Source organism: Diadema antillarum, unplaced genomic scaffold (assembly GCF_040938485.1).
Source record: "Diadema antillarum isolate AM-2024a unplaced genomic scaffold, OU_Dant_1.0 seq00001294_RagTag, whole genome shotgun sequence".
NCBI lineage: Eukaryota > Metazoa > Echinodermata > Echinoidea > Diadematoida > Diadematidae > Diadema > Diadema antillarum.
The window spans coordinates 31,741-57,675 of record NW_027272073.1 but is presented as its reverse complement, the minus strand read 5'-3'; the positions used below and the strand labels follow the sequence as shown (position 1 = coordinate 57,675).

The following is a 25,935-nucleotide window of genomic DNA, read 5'->3' as shown; positions in this document are numbered from 1 at the left end:
AGCACGCAGTTTCCTCACTCTTTTTTTAAGAGGACGGAGGGGGGGGGGGTGAGATGGAGGAAAGTAATGGCTGGCTCACGAGTTACATTGAAATATATGTTTTTATGTTTAAGATAAGAAGGTACACAGTCATGCATGATAACCCTTTTCTAAGAGTAGTAAGGTTCAGGGGATGTTATTCAGATAGTTATTTCAGTGTCACTAACCCTTCAAGGTTACTTAAGTTATCACTGATATGTCAAACATTTTTTTTTTTTTTTTTTTTTGGCGCATCATTTCAATTATGGATGGCCGGTCTATGATGTGGTCCCTAATACCTATCAGGTTCGAAAGAGAAGACAGGCATATAAGGTTCTATCCAAAACAATGAAAATATGATGGTCATGTGTTAATCATTTTCTGTTACATTTTTTTTTTACAGTCACTAAGAAGAAAACGCCTCCCCCCGCCCCCTATGGTAATTTTCGTGAAGTTCAATATATGCTGCATTTGCTTACTGACTTCAAAAATTCGAGCCTGTCACACGAAAGGGCTAGAATTCTGAGATGTGCCCATTCAACGAGTTTGCAGGGTTGAGGGTTAGATTTGAACTTCATCTACACCTGAATGAACTGTGTTAAAGGGATGGTACAGTATTGGTTAGGGTGAGGATTCACCTTTAAAGTTTTTGCGAGATACTCAGATACCACTATATGAAATATTAAGAAGCATACTATTTTCTAAGAGGAATTCAAAGTTTATATGATGAAAATTAGTTTGGAAATGGCTGAGACATCTACAAAACAAAATAAAACAAAGCAATCCTATTAACAAAAGGTGGGTCCCATCTTTACAATCAGGATCGCTTGGCTTTCGATATCTCAGCCCTTTCAAAACCTATCTCCATCAAATAAACTTTGCATTCCTCTTAGAATTATATATTTTTTATATTTCATGAGAGGTTTATTACTATCTTAAGAAATCACCATCAAAACTGTTGGAAACATGAAGCCCCCTCTCAATCAAGTTAAGCATACTAGGATATATATTTTATTCATTTTCATATCATTTCAACACGGTAATACAAGGCGAGCTTGCTCAGCCATAGGCTGTTATTCTGCAAATCCGTGCATGTATACAATATAACAGAACAAAAACATATATTCAGCAAATTTAGCGTAAAATAATAAGAAAAAAAAGAGAGAAAACACAACAACAGAGAGAAAAGAAAATATTATCTACATATAACAGCACATGAAAAAAATACAGACATTGACGAGAGATTGACATAAAGCAAATCTCAATGATACACATCGCTTAGTACAATAGGAAACTTTTATGATAATGATATGATTTGATATGATATATAATACAGTGAATATCAAACTACAACTGCTGCTGTTTTAAATGAAACCTGAAATCATCAAAACTCATAATCTTGATATTATCTGGAAAATTATTCCACACTCTACATCCCCTGTATTGTAAACTTCTACGTCAAGAATTAGTTGAAAATCTGCATAAGTCAAATTTTAACATGTTGCATCTGAAAAGAAAAGAAAAATTGTTTATGGAATCAACTCAAACAGACTTTGGGGATAAACCCTATGAGCAATTTTTTTCATGGCATGTAACATTCTGTGTCTCTGTCTTATTTCAATATCAAAAATACTTAATTGATCATAATTATATTAATTGTGTTGGATACCTCCAATTAACTTTCAGAAAGGTACGCAGTTCCTGAATTTATGAATTAATATTTTACTGCAATTTGACCACACCATATCACGGTAATCAAATCTTCCTTGTATCATACTCCTAAAGTATGTCAATGCTGTCTGTTGTGTTCGATAATGTCGTATCCGTTTCAATAAATATATTCTGCTTATTACTTCCTTTGGTGATTTTCCAATATGGTGATCCCAATTTACATGTTCCTCAATAATAACGCCAAGATATGTGATATGTGTTACTCGTTTAATTTTACGTGATTCAATATGCACATTAAAATGCTTTACACTTTTAAGTCGTTTTTTTTTTGGTACCAAGTAATAAACACCCACATTTATTTACATCAAGTACAAGTTTATTCTCTTTTAGCCAGTGATTTACTTCTCCCAAATCCTTGTTAAGAGTATCGACCACAGATTCAGCATACTTATGTGCAGTTTACATACAAGTGTCGTCAGCATACAAAGACCCGTTGCATTCATTACGGTATTCCGCTAGGTCGTTGACGTATATAACAAATAGCAAACGACCTAAGGTGTGATCCAGGAAAAGACAGCAACGCCGTGATTTTCCCATCGTTTGTCCAAACTCTCTTCCCTTTTGATTTCTGCTTGGCAGCGTTGATCAGTTCCCGTCGATGTTGAGTCAGGTCTTCTTGGATGAAGATTCTTGTACCAAGAAGTCTGGCCTTGGCGTCGAACACTGCTCGGTTGGTGTTGTAAGTGTTGAACTTGACAATGAGTGGTTTGGGAGCTTCAGTAGATCTCGCTCCCGGTCTCGACTTCGTTGTGATCCTGTGACTCCGTGCAATATCTGACGAGCCAAGCTCGATGTCGAGGTGCTCTTTCACAACACCATGAACTACTACATCTGTTTTCTCATTTGATTCCGTAGGTCCTAAGTGACTTTAGCCTGATGTACTATTCCTGCTCTTCCTGCATGTTTGGCACATCAGCAAGGGATTTCTCCAGAAGATTTTTCACCTTTTTCTTGAGTGCAGATCCTTCGTTCTCTTTTGCAGCTATATCATGGTTGAGAGCCTGGTAGATAATAACTTGCTCAATGATGGCGTCGGCTATGAGGGCGCCGAGGTTGTTAAGAATCGGCTCAGAGGAGATTACCTCTTTTACATATAAAAACAAACAAACAAACAACACATCGCATCCTATTACATTCATTCATAGCTTGAACTGAAAAGGGGGGGGGGGGGGGGGACACTGTCCATATTATAACGATCCGTTTCTAGTTACTCCTACTTATACTCTACATGCTAGTAACACATGATATTTGCATACTCAGTTGCCATAATCAATGTCGGACTTCTTATTCATTTGTTACGTCGGCGAACCACATGACAATAACCTCTTCTTCTAAATGTAATGTCACCCGTCATTTGCTTAACACAGCTTTCATATTTGTTGTACTCGTTCTTCTCATCTTCATACACTCGATTTTAATACTAGGACCTACCCTCGACAAGCCAGTTTGCTTCTAAGTAGATTCAATTATATTTCTTTAGCACTAATTCTCAGATTCCAACTTTCATAGAACGACCACTATGTTCTATATGTTTGCAATATTCTATTATGTCTCCTAGCTGGATATCATGCACTATTTTATTTTGCAATATATATATATATATATATATATATATACATATTAACATTGAGAAATTTCAAAGTAAACTGAGATTTGATTGAATTAAGTATTCGATTTAAGACAGTTCGTCATTACACAGGCACCGTGTATAAAATAGTCAAATTCACTCAGTCATTTCTCCGACCACAATTAGGTGCGGTCAGACTGGCAAAAGATCGAAAAGTTTAAGATCGCGAAGTCTTCCCGATCTTTTGTCATGCGGTCACACTGGCAGCCAAAATTGTCGATCCAAAGATCCCGAAGTTTGGCTGACATTTTGTGCACTTGTTTGTCTGGAACTAAATTCTGCTTCCAAATTGTGTCAGGGGCCACCAAGTACACTTAGTCCGTTGCAAGACACTCTTCACCTACATGATCTACATTGTATTTATTCTGTGTACGTCGACGACAAAATACCTTAATGGGGAAGTTCTTTTTTTTTTTTCAAAACTTCAAATTGAATATGTGATTAAGGAATGGTGAATACAATACATCTGTTCGATCTATTTTTTTTTTTTGTGTGTATACAATTTGTTTATGTAAGTGAACGTGACCGAATCATTTGATCGGTGACAGTGATACGGAAAAAAAAAGTAACACCAAGCGCAAAATACAATAAAATCGCGTTTGTGCTGCTTTGGGGTTTGGGTAGATGGAAAACGAGTAATTTATTTCACTTTCATAATGCTAAAATACTGTGATATACTTATGTGTTTTAATGTTTGATTTGCAGATTCCAACAATCATGTCGTGGTTAGGTTTGGAGTACCTGATGGGATGAACGGTGAATCGGATGAACAGACTGAACGGGAGAATTCATCAGATGCGGTAACAGTTTCTTCTATACAACTTTTGTACTAATTTAAGCATTGTCCTATGTTCAATGGTAAGATATGTAGGGGGTGAAGATTCAGGTGTGAGTTTCTTCAATTTGTCTCCCTCTACAAATCAAAATTTGTCCTACTGGTTCCTCCCCCCCCCCCCCCCCTCCCGCACATGTTTGTTAATTCATAGATCAGCAGTTGCGATCTTAATAAATTTCATTTGTAGAGGGAGACAAATTAAAAGTGAAGAAACTAACAACTGAAAACTGCACGCGCAAATCGGAACTTAGAGTGAGTTTTTCAGACCTTTTTATTTGGCTACCTTTTTCTGTTGTTGCAAAAAATGAAACTTATAGCCTTAACACTCGCAATTTTTCCTTCCATATGACAGCTTATTCGTGAAAATAAACGTCTGCTATAGAAAACTTAATTCAAAAATATGCTCCAATTTGATACGGAGTGATGGACAGTTAAAGGTACTTGTTTACCTTTAGGAGCAGTGATTTGAAGAATGTTCGAGTTACCACATTTGATGCATTGTCAGTCAGTGTCAGTTGTATCACAAAACATCCTACACCATAAAAAGATTTTGCAATAAAGCCTAAAATACAGGGAGATATCACTATCTTTATCACTAAACCGTACAGTAGACGGTTTTGAAATAGTCTAGAAATAAAGGTATCATAACTGACATTGTTTCCATTTTTTATATTTTACAATACTTAACATTGATTATACTGATTAACTTTTTTTTTTTACACAGGTTGTTTCTATCCCTGACTCACATTTCAGAACTATTTTGAAGCTCAAAAGCTGTTTTTTTTTGTTTCATATGCAAATGGTAAATAATGCCTTTAAATGAGAAACCATTTTACTAGCTCTCGCGACTTGGCAGATTAGAATGGCCTTCATGCTTCCATGCTTTTACACACACATGGGGGGGGGGGGGGGTAAAAGGGAATTCACTCGCGCAGATACTGAGCCCATTGTCTAGTGCTAAGTCGGGAAAGCTGAATGCTTGTTTTTCAAAAATCCGTCAAATGAGTAGAAATAAAGCATAATTTTATGAAACTCTTTCTTGAGCCTGCGTCATTCATGCTTAACTCTTAAGGTCTCAAGAGATTATGAAAGAAGGAAGTATGGATTTTGTTATGAATTTCGTTTTCGAAAAGATAGCGGTAAAAGTCTGGAAAACTCACCACTATGGTGGTACCACTTGGTAGCACCACTTTCCATTGTTCTACCTCAGTCATGCATGACTTATGGATACTGAGTTCTGCAAAGAGAGGCCTATCTTTCTTTTGATGTTGAACTCATGAAGCAATTACACTGATGTAGAAGGGGCTAAAAAAGGCTGCAAAACTACACCAAGGGTTTTTTTTTTTATTTGTTTGAGAACATTTCACCCGAATCTTGTCTGCGTATCGAGATAAATTCCAATTTCCTTCAGTTGAAAGCCTCAATAGGAAAAAATAGATTTGCGTCATTGATATCTAGGTCAAAGAGGAAGCGATTCAAACAAAATGAAAAAAAAAATCAAATTCGTCCGATGTTAACAGTGACGCGAAACCCCTTATGCCTATTACGGTTTTCCCTGTGTCAGTTCAGTCATCTTAATAAAATTTATTTTGTTTTATTTGATATGCAGATGTCTCCATCGGATTCTATTCTGGACCGTCAGTATCGACGAATTACACATCTACGTGAGACATGCACACGTCTTGGTTATACGAACACTACTTTCGAGACTAATAGTCTTAACAAACAGTCGCTGTCACGTATGGATCATATCTTCGTGCTCGATGAATTAAAGACACTTTTTTGCTATGTCCCTAAAGTTGGTTGTACTGGTTGGAAGCGGCTTTTCCTGCTTCTAAGAGGGGTAATAAATTCAACTGAATCCATCAGCCATAACAATGTTCATCTACTTGCTGAGAAACAATTACTTACACTGCGCAGGTTAGATGTAGAAGGGGCTAAAAAAAGGCTGCGAAACTACACCACGTTTTTATTTGTTCGAGAACCTTTCGCCCGAATCTTGTCTGCGTATCGAGATAAATTTCAATTTCCTGCAGTTGAAAACCTTCCTATGAAAAAGAAATTTGCGTCATTGATATCTCGGTCAAAGAGGAAGCCATTCCAACAAAATAAAAAAATACTCTCAAATTCGTCTGATGTTAAAAATAAAATGGAGTTCCTGTTAAGGTGCATTTCACCGAGTGAAACCATGATTCAAAGTATCAGGATATAACTGCTAGTCAGTATGATGCTTAGGGAGCATTATAACTCATGTTTGATTACTAGAACGTCAATTTAGATGAGAACTGCAGTAGTGACTCTCGCAAAATAACGGCTCGTTTAAACGGAAGGATTTGGTCTCGAGCGCATGATTCACAACGCCCCCTTGCGGTCCCGAGAAGAAAGTCGGTTTTCGGATACTACTGATACTATACTACTTACAGAAGTCTTGAGAGAGCTCTGTGATATACTACTGAAGTGTACTGTACACAAGCGCGACCGCATCCCAGAGGCTACGATCCGCGATCCGTTTATAGCAGAGCAAGCTGTCGACAACTGCGTACATTGTGTGTATAGCCACTGTGTGCGTTTTATGTCCGACGTCCAGTAGTGTACGATCGAACGATACCCCTGCTGTGCGGTGTATGTTGTGTGTACGTATCATGGGGGCATGGATGGGCCAACCGTATACTGTGCATGTGGGTGGCCATGAGCATGCTATCTAGTACCCATATTGTACACATGCCCCACGCGCTTTCCCCACTCTTTGCCTTCCACCAGGGAGGTGAGACCTCCCTGCTTCCACCAAAAAGTCGATACTCTTTGCTAGTCATGCTTCCACCAAAGAGTGGATTCAGTCCACTGAACAATGTAGTCCGTGGCGATATCGTACTGGCTTCCGTTCGCTATGACGATGCCAATCACTGTACTAGTGGATGGTACATGCGTGGCCATGGCAAGCGAGCTGGCTTCGTTCGTTCGCCCCGTTGCAAGCTACTACCGTATTACACGTATTATGTACTTGGGTACTGTTAGTATTCATACGACCAGCTGCGAGCTGCGTGTTAGTGGACTGTTCTGCAGATCTATATAGAGGCGGTCCGAAATGCATGTTCATTTGCCATGTTTTCATGCTATAATAAACAATAAGATTCTCTCGCCATATTATGTGTTGACAAGAACAGATAAAATAACTGAAACAAACAATCAAAGGTAGCCCTCCCATTTTTCTTGTTTTTGTTATTCTGTCGATAAATGAGCTTCCAAGTAAAAAAAAAAAAAGAGAGTAAACAATAGTGGGCCTGTACGTTTTGTGAAGGACATGTTTGTTGTTCGTCGGGTGATTTGTTGACAGGCCATGGACCTAATATAGGCCTACTAGTACAAGGACATTCATCGTACACATTTTTGCACACGCATAATACCTTCCCTACAGGATATACCTGTCCTCTACGATTACCGATCCTTTTTTTTTCCTTCTTTTTTTTTTGTGCTCTGGAATATGCTACGGAAAAGTGAAATATTGAGATCACAAGTGACAATCATTCTTCCATCATTTCTTTTAAAAACTGCCTGCTTTTCCCTAGCGAAAGTGTTTGCTTTGAGGTATGATTTCCTAACATACACCTCAAGACTGCACATTCACTTCATTTGATTTTTCTGCGTTATTTTCTTCTGCGCATATAGTTTTAGATTTATCGAATCTCCATCTTGTTCTTCTCCCGGCTTGCTTGCGGTGACAATCATGGGATCAAAGCAGTACCCTAAAGCATGCTAAAACTGTCTTTGAGACGCTTTTGAGATGTATAATAGGCCTACAGGTGGCCGTGCATGATTGACACAAAATTTCTCATGATCTCAGGTATTGCTGCTCCTCATCATCTGTATCTATTCAAAGACATTTCTGTCTGAAAAAGGCACATCTGCAAAACAAGACTGAAATGAGGGAAACGATCCTTTTGTTAGTGACGATACATGATCACACAATCAAGTAAAGAAAAAATGCCAAGTAAACCTAAGAAAGAACAACAGCTCTCATGTATTTATTACTGATGATCATCTACACAGCCAAAGTTGCCATGCAGTCGGTAGATGTTGACGCTTCCGCACGTACCACATGCTGTTCATTTCTAATCTTAATTTTTTTATTTATTTTTTTAGTTGCATAGGCCTGATTGTCAGAGAAAGACATAATCCGAAATCGAAAGGATTTTTGTTTTGCTTTTTTTCTGTTTTTTTTTTTTTTTTACTGATTGTTTGTAATTTTCAAATTAGTGGGGCCTATTGAGATACGTTTTGCGATTGTAGGACATGTTTGTTGTTGGTCAGGTGATTTGTCGAGAGAACTGACAACCAAATTTGCTAATCCTGTTTGTGTTGTTGTCGTTTTAGGGTTTTGTTTTTTTTTTGTTTTTTGATTTGTTTGTCCAGCATGGAAGGGCCTACCTGTGTTCTGTGCGTAGTTACTGCGGCCGGCGTGTAATGGCGACAGGGTCTTGTTCAATTTGCCATGGTTTTTACACTATATCATTTATGATGAAAGAAAAGCAATTCTCTCGCCGTAAGTGCTGACAAGCCAAATCAAAAAATCAATAACAATCTTTGCATCGTTTTTGCCAACTCTGTCCATAGCCTAAATGAGCTGTCCAATAAAAAAAAATGCACTAAATATCGTCAACTAAACCTACAGAAGTAAAAACAGCTTGATGATCTACACACGGTCAACGTTGCCATAGTTGACGCTTCAGCCTGTATATGCTGAGCATTTCTTTCTTAATTTCATTCCTTTTCTTCTTCTTTTTTTCTCAGCGTACTTTTACTGATTGTTTTTCAAATTAGTTGGGCCTATATGCGTTTTATGGAAGACGTGTTTAATTGTGTTTTTGTTTTGTTTTGTTTTGTTTTGTCAGGCGATCTGTTGACAGAATAATATTGATGACCACTAATCCTGTTTTGATTACTATTAATATTATTTTGGGTTTTGTTGTTTGAAATCAAAAATTGTCTGCACTTTTTTTCCTTTTTTTGGCCGATTATGTCGATAAATCAGCTGTCAAGTAAAAAAAGAAAACAATCGCCGACTAAACCTAACTAAAACATTAACAACAAACCAACAACAACAAAAACAAACCCAGCTCGGTTGTTACTGATGATCGTCTATACACTATACGTTGCCAGAGTTGGTGCAGTACACGACGCTTGGCACGAAGCATTAATTTTATTCAAATTCATGAAATTCTTCCGTCGAGATGTTTTCATTGCAGCTGATTGACAAATTGCCCTACATCGACGTATATCAGTTGCAACGTAGCATTTATGCTTGACATTTTTCCATTTGTCCATTTTTTCTTAGCGTAAATAGCATAGGTCTGAGTGTCAAAGAATTATATGGATTCCGAAAGGTTCGGGTTATTTATTTTGTTGTTGTTGTTTTACAGATTTAGTAGGGCCTATATGCGTTTTGTGCAGAACGCGACAATGTTTTTTGTTTGAGCAGATGATTTGTCGACAGATTGTACAGAAATGCTAATCCTGTTTAGATTATTATTGTTTTAGGGTTTTTGTTTTCGTTTTTGTTTGTTTTTGCTTCATTGCTCCATTCACGTGGTACCTGTGTACTGTGTGCAGTCAAAGAGTGTGTAATGGAACTGTGCTGCATGCAAGATGGTATACATGTAGCGTTCTTCTAGAATAATGTTCAATTGCCATGTTTATATGCTTATCGAAGAAAAACACTTCTCTCGACATATGTGCTGTCAGGTCAAGATTTAAACAAAAAAATGAAAGAAATTATTTTTAAAAAAAGTCTTCACAGCCTTTTTTTTTCTTTTGCTCATTCTGACAATGAATGGGCTGTCTAGTCAAAAAGAAAAAAAAATCGCTAACTAACATAATATAGAAAATCCGATTGTTAATGACGATTATCTACATGGTCAACGTTGCCATCAGAGTAGGCATAGGCCTATCATGGATATTGACGCTTGGCATGTAGCATTTTATGCCGGACATTTTTTTCTTATTTTTTTTTTTTTCGTAGCGTAGTATGCGCAGGCCTGATTGACCAAGAAAGACGTATTCCGAAATGTTATGTTTTCTAGTTGTTTTACTGACTGTTTGTTTTTACAATTAGTAGGGCCTAATATGCGTTTTATGTATAACATGTTTGCTTGTTGTTTGGGCAGGTGATTTGATGGAATTGATTACCACAGTCATGTGCTGGTTCTGTTTGTATTATTATCATTTTTTGTTGTTGTTGTTTTTGCTTAGCGGCCAATTTTGTGGAGAGAATTGGCAGAAAAAAATTAATGTGAAGAGGACTGGTTTGTTTGCTTATCAGGTGATTCTGTGAGACAATTTTGTCAACAACAACAACAACAAAGCAAATCAAAGACCTCTTCCATCTGTGATTGTGCGACCGTCTTTTCCCTTTTTTCATGATGACAAATGTCATGACAAGAGCATAATCTTATGCAATCTCTTTCACATAACACAATCCCAATGGAGATCGAGGGGGCTTCGTGTTATAGTAAGCTATAATCAGTAGTGATCGAGGTGGCTTCGTGTTCGACCGGTATAACAAGCAACGGTGGACAGCTCTACATGTATGCCATCAGGTATGTATATATATATATATATATATATATATATATATATATATATAAGATATATATATTGCATCCTTTCTTTTTTATTTCTTTCTGGTGCCCCACTCGGGATTAATCGGCTGAATAGGAAAAAAAGGCTCCCCCATGCATTTTTTCCCTTTCAGTTTCTCGTGCCACCAATGCCCCCTCGTTACGGGGTTGTTTCCTTCCTAAAAACAAATATCAAAAAATAATATACCCGTGGTCACTGCAGAACCTTGATGATATACATTTTAAAAGAAAAGAGAACTAACTATACCCTATAGGGGGCATGGGGGCAGTTTTCTTTCGTTATAACGAAGTTTCGTTATAACCGAACAAATACAATATTAAACGAAAACAAGGAAACCACGCATATAAATTATGATGTTCTGTTTGCTGAATACACTGGAAAGCTATGTAAAATGGAATGGGACCTTTTAAATTTCGTTTGAATATTACAATTAAAAGAGAGCATAAAGTTGTTTGTAATGTCCGAAGGTTCGTCGATCGGAAATTAAAATGATCAGGTTCGTCATTCCAAAGGTTTGTAATTTACTAACTGAGAAAGGATCACTATTCCGAAGGTTCGTTGTTGCGAAGGTTTTTTAATCCGAAAATGTAATAAAGTTTGTCATTCCGTAGAAGGTTTGTTAATTAAAAAAAAATGACACAGGTTACGTATTTCGAAGGTTCAGTTTTCTTATAAGACGGTTATAAGGTTTGCAATTCCTAAGATTTGTTAGTGGACTTACCTTTTATTTTCTGGATTAACGAAACGTTTTTTGTTTGTTTGTTTGTTTTTGGGGTTTTTTTTTTGTTTTGTTGTTGTTTTAGGTTGTTTTTTTTTAATGTTCCAATTAATGAATGTTTGGAATTCCTATCATTTTCGGACAAACGCACCGTCGTAATAAGAACCATTTTTTTTTTTCGGAATAACAAATCTTTGGAATAACGCCAAAATGTTCGTGAACAAACACTGTTTCATTTCCGAACTAACGGACATTTAGGTGTATCAGAATCTTTGTGTTTTGTAATAAGGAACCGTACTCAATTTCAGATTATTGTCAGATTGTTTAACAATAATGCAAGTTCTCCTCGAAAACTTGTGCGTGACACACGGATCGAAAACGCAGTATTGTGAAGCATTCGCCCACGCAGAGACGCTATAAATGCTTGTTCAGCTACGTATTTTCGGAAGCGATCCGCATTTCGTTATAACAGAGCACATTTCTTTTGTTTTTCTTTGTCAGTGGCGCTCGGAAAAGATTTCGTTATAACGAAAATTTCGCTATAAACGTGTTCGTTATAAGCGAATTTTTTTAACACAGACTTTAATGACGAACATTTTGGGAACAGAAGTTTTGCTTCGTTATTACCGTGTTCGTTGTAACGGGAGTGCAATGTATTGCAAATAAGCCATAAACATCACATCTCATTATTATTGTCATAAATTATGAGAGGATTGTAATTTCCTGTGCACATATCGTTATGTATGTTTTTTATATTGTTTTTAACAGATTGAACAACGCTCCGTAAAAACATGACATGCTGTCCCTATATAGCACCAGTAAATGAACGTCACTGGAAACACGTCCTGATGAACTTCAAGATGATGTCAAGTCAAGTCGCATCAATGATCATTGATGTACCGCAAAAAATGTGAATAACACATTATCCCTTCCCACACATTGTCATAATAGGAAATTAATCATGGTGACGTTATTTTGTTTTTCTTTAATCCGGAACAACAGAGAAAACGTAAACTTTTCACCTTTGTCACGCTGAGTGAAATAGGTCAGCTTCTAATTATCTTCAGCATCCAGAAATGTACGGTATGACATTAATTTTGGTGAATGTATGTTACTAAAATTTGTAGATTCTTTGCAAAATGGTAACATCAAGGCGATGGAAATGTCCGACCACTATACCCTTTATACCATTGGCTAATGTTTCTTTTGTGTCCATGAGTATATGTATGTATCAAAGAGAGGTCAATCTTTATGCTCCACTGACATTAATTCGCTCCGCGAGAATGTGCTCCACAACATCACCCCAACGACATCTGCTCCGTCGACAATGATTGCTCCGCCGACGACTGAACCACCAACACTTGCTCCGGTGATGTTTCCTTCGAAGACACCACACTGAATTGTCCCGCGCCCCGGCGACATTTTACTCCAAGGATACGGCAATAACATTGATCTACCATTAGTTCCAGTGGAAATGGCTGCATTTCATTTACCCAAATTCTGCTGGCATGTCCTCATGAACGAGATCCGAAGATATTTTATGACATCTGCTGAACTCAGCTCAATATTGAAATTGTTCTTATAACTCACAATCTCATGTTCGCATTATATCTTGCCACATTCAAAAAATATGCAGGAATTGTTTTGCACAAGACATATAGTTGTTTCTTGAAATACTTGAGGGGTGCTGCCGATTATTTATAGGCAATTATTAATTCGTTCAAATGTTTTATTGGTTATTTAGAAGGCCTAGCTAGTATACATATGCTACGATTGTTTTGGTTTATAGGTAATGTTTAGGCACTAATCTTCAACATATATCCGAAGAGTGTTCTTCGTAAAATAGCATTGCGTAAGCTTGTGATTCTAATTCATCGGAGTATCAAGCCTTTGTACTTCATTGTCGGATATCACCTTCGGAATAAACATTCTACATCCGGCACTGGTGGATGTTTCAGAAAATAATTGTCAGACGGGAGGGGAAATCTTAAAAGCAAAAATGAATGTCATTCTTCGTTTGATATGTTTCCCCTTGGGCAGTGGGAGATATTTGATTGTCTGTTAATAAATGATTCACCTTAAAGTCCCAAGGTAACAATGATACATTTCAACTGTAATAACATGGTATTATAACCAAAGGTAAACGTATGGATTGCCCTGCTCGCAACTCGGCATTCATGGTCGTGATGGTCTTCCGAGGAATCCAATTTGACATGAATAATTAAATTGATTGAAACTCCATTCAAAATGAAACTCTTATTATACGCACATAATCTACACATAACGAAATCATAATTATACAAAACAGTATTCGAATACCACCCACTCACAGCCCTCTTCATGTAACATAATCATTTACATTACGTCGGGATACCAGATCACATACATTTTCATAACATCCAGTGCAAAACATAATTATTAATTGCTTTCTTATATAGGAATTACACGATGGTGAGGGTGAGGATATCATCCAAGGTAACAGTATTGCATAGATGCCCCACGATAGGCGAACATGCGTTTATTCTGTTCTTGTTTATTTTGACGTTGTTCATTTCTTTTTCTTTTTCTTTATCGAGCAACGAGACACAGACCTATACTTCCGAAGTAGGAGCCTTAGTATTGACGGAAGGGGGAATTGGCGGGAAACTAATCTCCCTTTTTGACATCGTTGATTTCTTTGCACGGTATCCATTACTTTGGGGGATAAGTACACGTCATGTATAAGGTTCGTCAATCCGGGTCCCCAAATTCCTGTTCCAGATCCATTTGTTGCTCCGAATATGAAGGCGTTAGTTATAATCCGAACATTTTTATTCTGAAAACGAATTAGGTCCTATACGTGGTACGAAATGTATTTCCTTTCAGGATGAACGAACACCCGTGTTCGAATCAAGGAACCATAAAAATAACGAAAGTGTTTCTCTCTCAGAACAACGAACTTGCAGAGTGACGAACAGTAACATGATGTTCCCTTTTTACAATCAAGCACCTCTGAGTCACCGTCAGAAAAGAAAGAATAATGATAGAGAATCTTCCCCCTTTGGAGGGCAGTGGGATATATTTCAGGAAAGATATAAAGAAAATAGAAAAAATGACATTATTTTACGTCAATTGATTGAAAGAAATGTAGAATCAGGTAACGATTGCAATCCTGCCAGTGGTCTTCCCCGGAGTCTTCGACTTGAGCTCGCTTCGAAACATCCTTTTCATTCCCGCAGGCCCCAGACTGTTTATGACCTCAACAGGAATGCGCCACCGCGCGGATTTGTGGTTTACCCCCCGCCCTCCCCCCTCCCCCTCCCCCTCCCCCTCCCCCCTCTTTGCCAAGTCTGTGGCACCTTGCTATCGTGGGATTTTGCTCTTTTCTCTTTTCTCCGCCAACGAAGTGGCCGGAGGCATTGTTTTCGGGGCGTCCGTCCGTCCGTACGTCCGTCCGTACGTCCGTCCCGTTTTGTTTTTGTCAATATCTCAAGAACCGTGAGGTGGTTTTGCATCAAACTTGGTATGAGGGTATATCCTGGGGGATGATACTTTGTTTGGATTTTAGGGTCACGGGGTCAAAGGTCAAAGGTCACAGGTTATTTTGTGAAAAAAGGTTGAAATTTCATGTTTTTCTCCATATCTCGCAAATGGTTCAAGGTATCTTCATGGAACTTAGTATATATATGAACCGATGGGCAGTGATTATCTAGGGAAGTTGGGGGTCATGGGTCAAAGGTCAGGGGTCAAAGTTCAAGGTCAACTCCTCAAAATATCACTACTTTTCTTATATTTATGCAATGCCTGAAGGATTTTTTTAACTTGATGTATGCATGTATAACCCAATATATATTCTGCGGGAAGCTTCGTGCCAAAAGGTCAAAGGTCAAAAGGTCAAAGGTCAAGTGAAAGTGCTAAATTGCACTTCTTCCTCCATATCTCAAAAGTAACTCAAGGTATTATCATGAAACTTACATATTTATGCATGCTCTACCTAACAGTGATTCTCTTTGGAACTGTGAGGTCAAAGGTCAAAGGCCAGGTTTAGATAATACTATTTTACCATTTGATACAGAATTTACATTTTTTCTCAATACCTTGAAAATTACTCAATGCATAAACTTATAAAAGGGTCAAAAGTCCAGTAAAAATCATCAGTTCCCCCAAATACCTGCACTCTGACGTTTTAATCATTCATCCAATTGATAGTTCTAGGAAAGTGAACATTCAGCACATTTGTGGCAAACCTGTCATTTTAATATCTTGCCAATTGTGTGAAACTGTCATCACACATTGTCAAGACATTGTACTATAGACCTGCATTATTGCGGAGGCATACACCTGTCGCCGTAGCGACATTTCTAGTTTTTTTTGTTTGTTTTTTTTTAAAGAAGATGTTCGCACGCAGTGTCTTTTCCCCGTACCACTGCGCGTTCTGTTTCAATTCGTTTGGGTTGTAGGTTTTTTTTTTTCCCTTGAATTTTCACTATGCCCTATAAACACGTGGAACACGCACCAGCCATACACCACAGGTAGCTCACCGCAATTTTTGCAGCCAAATACTCGACTTTGTCAACACGAAATCCCCTAAAACAATAAAGAGATGATGGAGTACCTTGTATCGGTGCATAAACGAAATACCATTGATGGAGAATAAAATATTCTTTAAAAAAAATAATAAAATAGAGTTCAGCCAACATATGAGTTTGTCGTCCCACAAGTTTTACACGTGTTTTTCACAAATTTGATAACACTTATATAGTTAGAACATGCATGTCGCCAATTCTCGAGGATGTCGCACACAATGTTGCAGGCTTCTGTTGTGTCGCACAATATTATTACAGCGACATGCTCATACCCGTGGCTACACTGGCGTCGTAAATAGGTAGTTCATAACTACAATCAAACTGAAGCTTACTAAAGTACTAGTATACCACCCACAAGATCTTGCGATATTCCTCTGAAACTCACAGAACTTGGATTTACTTATGTTACCTCAACCTCGGTATGCGCAGCTTGATTTTCCTCCCTTTGGAGTTGAATGTGGAGGTTTTGTGTTTCTCTGAAGGAAGAAGAGCGTGTTCGAAAGAAAAAAATAATCCGGTAAGTCCATTTTCCTTGAAAATCAATCGATTAATGATTTACACTGTCAATCTGAATATAATCTGTATGTAAAAATAAAAAAAAAACAAACAAACACGTAACTCGGATTATTTTCAGTCTAAAATCATGTTTTGGGGCCAATAGGCCACTTATCATAGGCCTACTATAATGCACCATCTGCATAATGAAAACACCAACGTAACTTTGAAATACAAAAAAAATAAATAAATAAATGAATAAATTAGTGCAGGCCGAACTAAAGGCCAAAGAGTGACCTACATATCCTAAGCCCGCCGCACACTATTGGAATACGACTCACGACTATGACTGACCGACTTTGGATTTGAAAAAACAAAACAAAACAAAAAACAACTCGTTTATGCTGAAGCTGCTGTGACTTGTTCAGGATCCAAACTCTGTCAGTCCTATAGTCGTGAGTATGGGATGGGCTTTATTCCATCAAGGAGCTTCAAGCTCTGATTCCATCCTCGATCGACTGTAGCACTGTTCTCCACGATTGCGTCATAACGAGGCAGGTTTGTGAAAGTCTTTCCCTCTTCCTCTCTCTCTCTCTCTCTCTCTGCAATCTGATCACTCCATCTCTGGCGTGGTTTCTTCTTCCTCTTTTTTTGTGAGTCTGACCCGACTCAAGGTCAATAAACGTTCGATCTATTTCTGTACCCGTGTCAAGACAGGTGGACTGGAACACTCCCTGGTGTCAGTGTGCTTGTGAGTATGTGTGTGTGTGTGTGTGTGTGTACTGTGTGTGTATGTGAGTGTGTGTATGTGAGTGTGTGCGTGTGTGTGTGTTGCTGTTCCAAACGTAAACCAGCGCGAGCGGGTATTGCATTCATGCATGCATCTGGTCGGGCTGGGAGCTGGTTGAGGTGATGTCTTCCTTCATGTACAGTACTGAATGAATAGAGAGTTCCCGTCTCCCCGGTAAACGACCTCCCTGGTAAAACGATCGACTGCTGAACAGGGCATGCTAAGGCTGCTTACAAGATAGATGTCATCTATCTCAAAGCAAGTCCGCGTGATAGTCTAGCACTGTGGTGGAGCCTCTAAAATCACGAGAGTTTACCAACATATGAATTCAGACAATATTAAAAATATCTAACTACATTAAAATATCATGTAGGAACTACTGTCTTATTTGGCAGCACAGCAAGTCACTTCTCACCACCGCAGTGTTGTCAAGTTGTGTGCGCGTACAATCTGTATGTATAATCCGTGCTTCGCTGCATAGCGAGCCTCGATCTAACCAGGGTGGCCGGTGGTGAGTAAAACGCAGCGCCTAGTAGTATACAAAGTATCCTGATGCATATCTGATCGCCTCAAAGTTGCCGCAGCTATACTCGTCTTTTTTTCCCCTCCGGCAGGATTGACCACTGTTTATGGTCTTCGTATTTGTTTTTGTTTCCCTCCTGCAATGGCTGCTCTATGTCAAACCCGTCTTCGTGTACCATACTACTAGTCCTAGTACACACAAGTCGTACATCCTCGCCTCATGTACCATAATCTGTGATCACGCATTGTCGGCACTGTACATACCGCTCGCATGCATGCACGCATTACCGCATCGCACAAACAGCTTCAGAGGAGTGTTAGCGCTGCGGCACTGCCCGGATAACTGGCGGTCACAGAACTCTACACAAGTTCTGTGCTGGCGATCCGGTTCTCACGAGTTACACGCAGAATGATCGTTGAGGGAGCTATATAAAGATTCGAACGATTCGAACGAGCCGTTAGTATTTATTGACGTTGTACAGCGTCGATAATATCCGAAACCATTATTGCATGATTACTAAGACATGAGAGCACTTTGGGGCGAGTAAGTCTCACTGTGTTGGTTATATGAAAGGTACTTTAACCTGAAACACAAACTAAGACAAGGCAATCTCAGGGAAACTTTGTAAAGGTACCAAAACTTCATATTATCTTTAACAGTGACACGGTGACTTTCAGTGATTTTGTAGACTATGTAGGTAACTCTCGAAACACTCTTGGTCTTCCAGAAGAAGAACACTGGCGAGAAATGTTCCGCCTTTGTGCGCCGTGCGATATAAGGTATGATTTCATCGGTCATTTTGAAACGCTCCAGGAAGATTTCAGAATGATCCTCGACAGACTGAGCGTGAAGGAAGATATCAGATTTCCAGCTTCTTCGAACCCGACAAATAGTAGCGGCTCCTCTGTCCTCGACCAGTACTATGGGCAGCTTTCTACAGAACAGCTGGAGTCATTATACGGACGTTTGTCGACAGATATAGAATTGTTCGACTATCCGATTCCAGCAAGTATCAAGATGCGAGTAAACGCCTCATCTGCATGAAGGCCACCGCACACTACACGATTAGACTGGTCTTAAAGTCTTAAGACCAGTCGTACGACCGGACACCGCACACTATACGACCGAACCTTACGAGTAGGCCATAAGCGCGCGCATAAGCGCGCGCAGTGTGCACTGCGTGCGCTTGCATTTTACTGCATTGTGAATGGCTGAAAGCCTACGACAGGACGTAGAAATTCAACGTGTCAAATCTCTACGAGTGGCGCTAAGACCCAGTCGTACGACTAGAAAATGGCAAGACTGTGACGTCACACTTCTAGTCTTAAGGTCTTAAGACCGGTGAATCGGGGCAAAATCGTGTAGTGTGCGGCGGGCTTTAAACGACTATCCGGGCCAAAAAATGACATGTTTTGCTCAGTTTTCTTGGATGTATCATTTTGATCCGTTTCCATCGAAGGATTGGTTAACTCTGCTGTACATGTAACTTGCTCTGACTTTTCTATTATCGTATCAGGAGCTGCCGTGACAGTGCGGTTATCCTATTATGCCAATATTAGACCTCAGGCTTCCCCTAGTGCATGAGACCTCCGGTTCGAGCCCTCTAAAGCGAACCAAAGCGAACTGAACTAAAGCGTACCGTACCGTACCATGCAAGTTTTGGAGCGTTCGAGAGCTCTTTTGAGAAAGCGTACCTCATTCATCTGAGAGGTCAAGCATTTTTGTAGTAAGAATGTCATTCACCTGGCTCTTGAACTACTTGCACCTGTCCCGAACAAAGAGAATGATGTCCTTGCATTGTGATGTATGCGCATGAGACACGCATGCTTTACTGCGAACTTTTGGTACGCTTTTGGAGGACATCGGGAAGTGGTCCACTTTTGGCTCGGTACAGTACGGTACGGTACACTTTAGGAGCGTTCGAGCGCTCCTCTGGCACGGGTACTGTACGGTACGGTTCGCTTTAGGAGAGCGCTCGAACGCACCCCTAGTCCTATGTACAGCAGTATACCCTCTGGCAAGTATAAAGTCTTTCAGCTACCATAGGTTGACTTTTACTGCCTATAGAAGTTTGCCACAGAATAATTACAAGGTAAGAAAGGATTTTAATGTGTATTCTATACACCCTTGATATTTATGTGTACTTTATGCTTGTCCACTGGCATCATAGCTATGTCTGTTTTAGAATTTATTTCAAGGGATCTGGATACTACGTAATACGGACTGTTTCTAATGATCTTATTTCCTTACTTCTCTAAAACCATATCATGAGAAAATTGACTCGGGAGTAATGGAAAGATTAAAAGTAAGGGGTTACATATATGTACGTATAGTGGTGTGATTTATTTATTTATTTATCTATTTATTCATCGTTATTCATTATTTACTTATTCATTTATGTATTATTTTTTATTTATATATTGATCTTTTTAGTGGCAGGTTTGGCGCTCTTGGTATATGCCTCTTTGGTTATGTAGGACTACACTTTTGCATACCGTCGGTATGGATGTAAGTCGAACCAAATTTAAGTACATATAAGATTTTGGCATGTTTACCATACACAGGTATCATTCCTGCTCTTAAATGTACATCAGCGGAAAGAAAAAATATACTTCTCGAATGGAAACGCACGTTGAATACATTAGTACAGCTACACGCATTGATACGTTTGTGATACTATGGTGTCGACAGTATGTCGAAGAGTACGGATATTTCATTTCATTTCATTCCATTTATTAAGTTTCGACACAAATCATAGTGTTGTGTTTACAATTATCCATCCATGACAATGTATAGTTAGACATAAATTATAAGTTATAAGTTCAGTATATATGAAGAGCTTGCAACCAACAGGCGCTAAATCCATTGAAAAATGATGGATTTAGCGCCTTTTGGAAGCAAGTTCTTCATAATGGTATAGCATTTAAATAGCACAAAATCAATTGAAATCATTCTCAAGGGTACATTCATGACGGATAAACAAAATTGTGTGTGGAGGGAACCTACATAGAAACAGATGCTTGTGGGAGTAATATAGGTTCCCCGAAAGAAAATCAAACACATGCTGTTGCACTCACACACACACACTCTGCACGCACGCAAGTGCACCTGGACAAGCGTGCGTACACACACACACACACACACACACACAAACAACAAGGAGAAGAGAGTGCGAAAGAAGAAGAGAAATCACCAACTGACTATTGACCCATGACCCTTAAATTCCCTAGATAATCCCTGCCAGTCAGTACATGCGTATGTACCAAGTTCCTTGAAGATACATTGAACCATTTGCGAGAAAAGTGAAATTGTAACATTTTCACCTAACCTTTGACCTTTTGACCTTTGACCTTATGACATGAAACTCTCTCTGGAGAATCTTTATGCAGTAGTACATGTCTACACTAAGTTTCAAGAAAATACCTTCGGGCATTGCATGGATATGGGGGAAATAGCAACATTTTTAGCATTTGACCTTGACCTTTTGACCTTTGACCTCTTGCCAATGTCACTAAAATCTACTCAACTAATTGCCCCATCATACATCATCCTTGGACCAAGTTTGGTGAAAGCTGCTTCATCCAGTTTTGAGTTATCACGTAAACAGATAAATTTCAGGTTTTGACCTTGATCTTTGACCTTTGACCTCTGTCCGATTTTACTCACAAATTAATCAAGTAATTGTCATACCATACATCATCCTCGGACAAAGCTTGGTGAAATTTGCTTGATCCAGTCTTGAGTTATCGCGTAAAGAGATACAATTTCATGATTTGACCTTGACCTTTGACCTTTGGCCTTTGGCCTTTGGCCGATTTCATCCAAAATCTAATCAAGTAATTGCCCTATCACACTTTATACGTGGACCAAGTTTGGTAAAATTGTGTTCAATATTACTCAAGTTATCGCGTAAACGAACGCGGACGGACAACCCGAAAACATAATGCCTCCGGCACCACTTCGTGGCGGAGGCATAAAAATAAAACCATGTGGACCTTTTCTACAATCATGGCGAATAATCTATATCAGTGTTAATATTTTCAAATCATCTGCTACATCATATTAATTCATATTATCACCAGAGTATTGCAAAAGAATGTGTGGTCTTGAAGTGAAGTGAGTCTGTTTCTTTTTGGACAGCAAGCAAGCGGCCAGCTAGGGAAGATAGAGGTATCGGTAGCTGTTTGGGAAGTTTTCAGATTCTGGAGTTAGACCAGGAGGAAGAGACTCTTCCACCTTCCTGGTTGGAGTGAAGCGAGGACGTGGGACTTCATTCTTAGTCAGAAAGAGGACTTACGTTTATGATTATTATGTGCCATGGAAGTATGTGTGTTCCCACGGCGCCTTAGTAAAAGGAGAATCTGAACAGTTACCGGAGAAAATAGTGTGTTAAGAATGCTCCAGTTCAAGGGACCAGCTAATTGACCTGCCAACCTGATGTGTACTGTACGCTGTTAATGTTACCAGTAAAACTGGCGATAATCTGTTCACAATAAGGCATGGCAGAAAGGTGGTGGCTGTGACTGCCGTGTACAATAAACACCTGAAACCTGACCGGGAGTTGACGCTTGCGAACTTGTGTTGTTATTCCTTGGCTCATTACGAAACACACAAACACACACTCACATACATATCATAATGTGCGTATATATAATATTTATTTATGTATACATCAGGCCTACATATATATTACGATATAAATAAATAAATAAATAAATAAATAAATAAATAAATAAATAAATAAATAAATAAATAAATAAATAGATTAATTACAAATATATATATATATATATATATATATATATATATATATATATATCTCCATGTGCCCATCACACATCTCAAGGGATACGGAGACCGGGCATTTTCCTCTATTGCTCCTCGCCTATGGAACTCCCTCCCATCTTTCCTCCGTTAAATTGACAAACTGGATCACTTCAAAGCCTCACTCAAAACTCACATTTTTCACCGGACATTCAATTGCTAGCTGTCTTGGAGGAGTTTGCGCCTTTGAATGTTTCTATAACAGATATATGGCGCCATACAAATGCTGTAGATCATCATCATCATCATCATATACCTTTTTTATCAAACTCAGGATGTATGTTACAAATACAACACTATATAATTTGTATGAAAACTTGATAAATGGAATGAAATGATATGAAAAAAATAAATACGTCAAAATAAGTGGAGATTAGACTGTGATGTACATGTTAAAGGGACGCCGGTTTCCAACTACATTGTATATGCATATCGCATAGACAGGTACTGGCAACAGTGTTGAGTTGTCTATGTCTCACACTGTTCAAGTGTATATTGTTGGAAGAGGCTTCAGAAATTATCATGAGTATAGATATGCTAATGTTGCTTATATAATACTGGCGGTCACATGGGCAAGCTTTTTATAGTCTGACAGTACCACTACTCGCTACCGTTTCGGGTTTGCCTCAGTCCCACACAAACTGGTGCCTATCCATAGTTGTAATGTGTGTAGAATGTAACGTATTGGTCTTGAGTTATAATAAAGAAAGGGCAAAAAACGTACCGGTGTTTTTCACATCTTTGCTGGTATTATTCTCGAAAGTTACTACTGCGAACAGTTTCTTTTTTCCCTTGAATTCTTACTTCGGTTTAATATTCAACAGCTGCTCACGTCATGACCAGCTTCGTGCGCAGCCTCTTTAATCATCGAATATAATTTATAGATGATGGGTTTCGCAGAACAATGTATTCAACCAATATCCTAGTTTGTGTAATGTTTGTCATACAGGCAGATCGAATGAAAAGAGACTGTTGCCATGAATCTGTTAGCGTGTTTACGTGTCACCTTTAAAAGAAGAAAGAATGGTACACATATCAGTCGTGGTAAAACCCTTTATCAATGCTTAATGCTGGTCCTGAGGTATCTGTCATGGGGTTTGTATTATCCAAACGTTGCATCTGATTCAGTATCCTGCCATCGTGATGTAGGTTTTTGCCGGCCATTTCCTATCGAAAGGAACCATTATTAGGCTTATTGATTTGACGCTAAAATGCATTTATTTAAAAGGCATAAACAAACTAACAAACAAACAAACAACAACATCAACAACAACAAAACAAATACAGACAGAAGTGATATAATCAGTTCCAATAGTGAGCCGTCGTCTTGTGAATTTGTAAAGATGCGTCAAGTGATTGGATTAAGCGCTATCATGAAAGAAATAAAGAAAGAATTATAACTTGAAACTTTATTATCTCAGCTACAGTAATGTAAATTCCACCACAAAATTTGAAAATGAAAAATTCTGAAAAAAAGAAGACGAAATAGTAACTGTTCAACTTTTCCAATGTCATTTGTATTGTATTCAAGAACAAACATTACACAATTGATGATTGGAATAATTGATCGACATATTGCCCTATGTCGAAGTGGGACAGTTCTCTAATGAATAAGAAAAACAAAACAAAACAAAAACAAATACAACTACTCTCTGCAAGAACGGTGAATTTGAAAACACTATGATAATCGTACGATGATGATAATGATGATGAGGATGATGATAATGATAACAACAATACTTACTATTATACTTATAATGCGCCAATTCCACATGAATGTAATGTGCTTAAGGAAATAATGAAAAACAAAACTCATTACAAACAATAATGAATACGGATGTAGATGACAAATTATGAGGAAAATAGGAAAATTACATAATGTACAATTTTACTGGAAACACTTAAAAACAAATACAATTTTGAGGGCAAAATACATATACACATACACACATGATCCCTTTTCCGACCACCAGTTTATTGATAAGAGGGCATGTCAAGGACGCCGGAGGCCTATGTGGAAATTAAAAAATAGCCCAGAGTTGATCACATGCAGAGAGAGAGGGTGCTGTTCGTTATTCCGAAGGTTCGTTATTCCGAAGGGTCGTTAATCCGAAACACGCAAATTCCCTACACTTACAGGTTCGTTAATCCGAAAATGAAAAAGGGTTCGTTAATCCGAGAATTTGTGGCGTTATTCCGAAGGTTCGTTCATTCCGAAGATTGGTTAATCCGAAAATGAAATTCGGAACAATGAACCTTCGGAATGACGAATCTTAGGAATAAAGAGCCTTCGGAATAAGAAACCTTCGGAATAACGAGCTGTAACCGAGAGAGAGACGACCTAACGAGACGATGTGTTAAGAGTAAGGTACAGTGTATGTTTCTAGTATTCCCAAGGGTACAGCTAATAACTGTGAGGGTGGTATGGTTTTTTCTTTTCTTTTCGTTCATTCATTTCATTTCATTTTTCATTTCATTTATTTCATTTCCAACAACATTTTCATACACAAAATAACACAACATCAATATAATGTCGTAACAAAGAAAAATACGTGAAGTTAAAAATACTACGCATGAAAAAAGCAAGAGAATATTGAATTGAAACTAAAAATGCAGGAAATGGAGGAGACATGCTAAAAAGCTAAGCTTGTATTTTGCAGTCTCCTCGTGGACAAAAAGACTAAATAACATCAAAAGGCAATTAGCTGGACATAAACGGTGCACAACACATACAGTCCTATACAAATAAATAAATAAACAAACAAACAAACAAACAAACAAACAAACAGACGGACAAACAAACACAGGCAACCTCTCTTGTAAAGAGAAAGAGAGAGAAAAACAAAACAAATTCATTCATTCATTCATTCATTCGTCCATCCACTCATCCATTCATTCATTCCTTCATTCATTCATTCATTCATTCGTTCGTTCGTTCGTTCGTTCATTCATTCATTCATTCATTCATTCATTCATTCATTCATTCATATTTATTGGCCTATGTCAGACATAGAAATTTGGCTTCCATTGACATTAGATACACCTGTATTGTACTAAAATAATCCTGACAATACAAACACATCTCGCATCACAATTACATAATTATGTCTATGACAGGTACAGTGAATACAAAGAACACCCTACAAATATAAAGTATGACACAATTACAGATA

General features: G+C 38.3%; 1 protein-coding gene across 1 annotated transcript in view; it reads left to right on the top strand.

The window, feature by feature from the left end:
• LOC139708025 (carbohydrate sulfotransferase 14-like) overlaps positions 1 to 18,982 on the top strand; it is a 33,165-nt gene extending 14,183 nt beyond the window's left edge. The window contains exons 3-6 of the mRNA XM_071620014.1: positions 2,329 to 2,468; positions 4,082 to 4,176; positions 5,821 to 6,341; positions 18,598 to 18,982. Of these exons, the coding sequence (XP_071476115.1) occupies positions 2,329 to 2,468; positions 4,082 to 4,176; positions 5,821 to 6,341; positions 18,598 to 18,982 (1,141 nt within the window). The remainder of the gene's footprint in view (positions 1 to 2,328; positions 2,469 to 4,081; positions 4,177 to 5,820; positions 6,342 to 18,597) is intronic.
• The last annotated feature ends 6,953 nt before the right edge of the window (positions 18,983 to 25,935 follow it).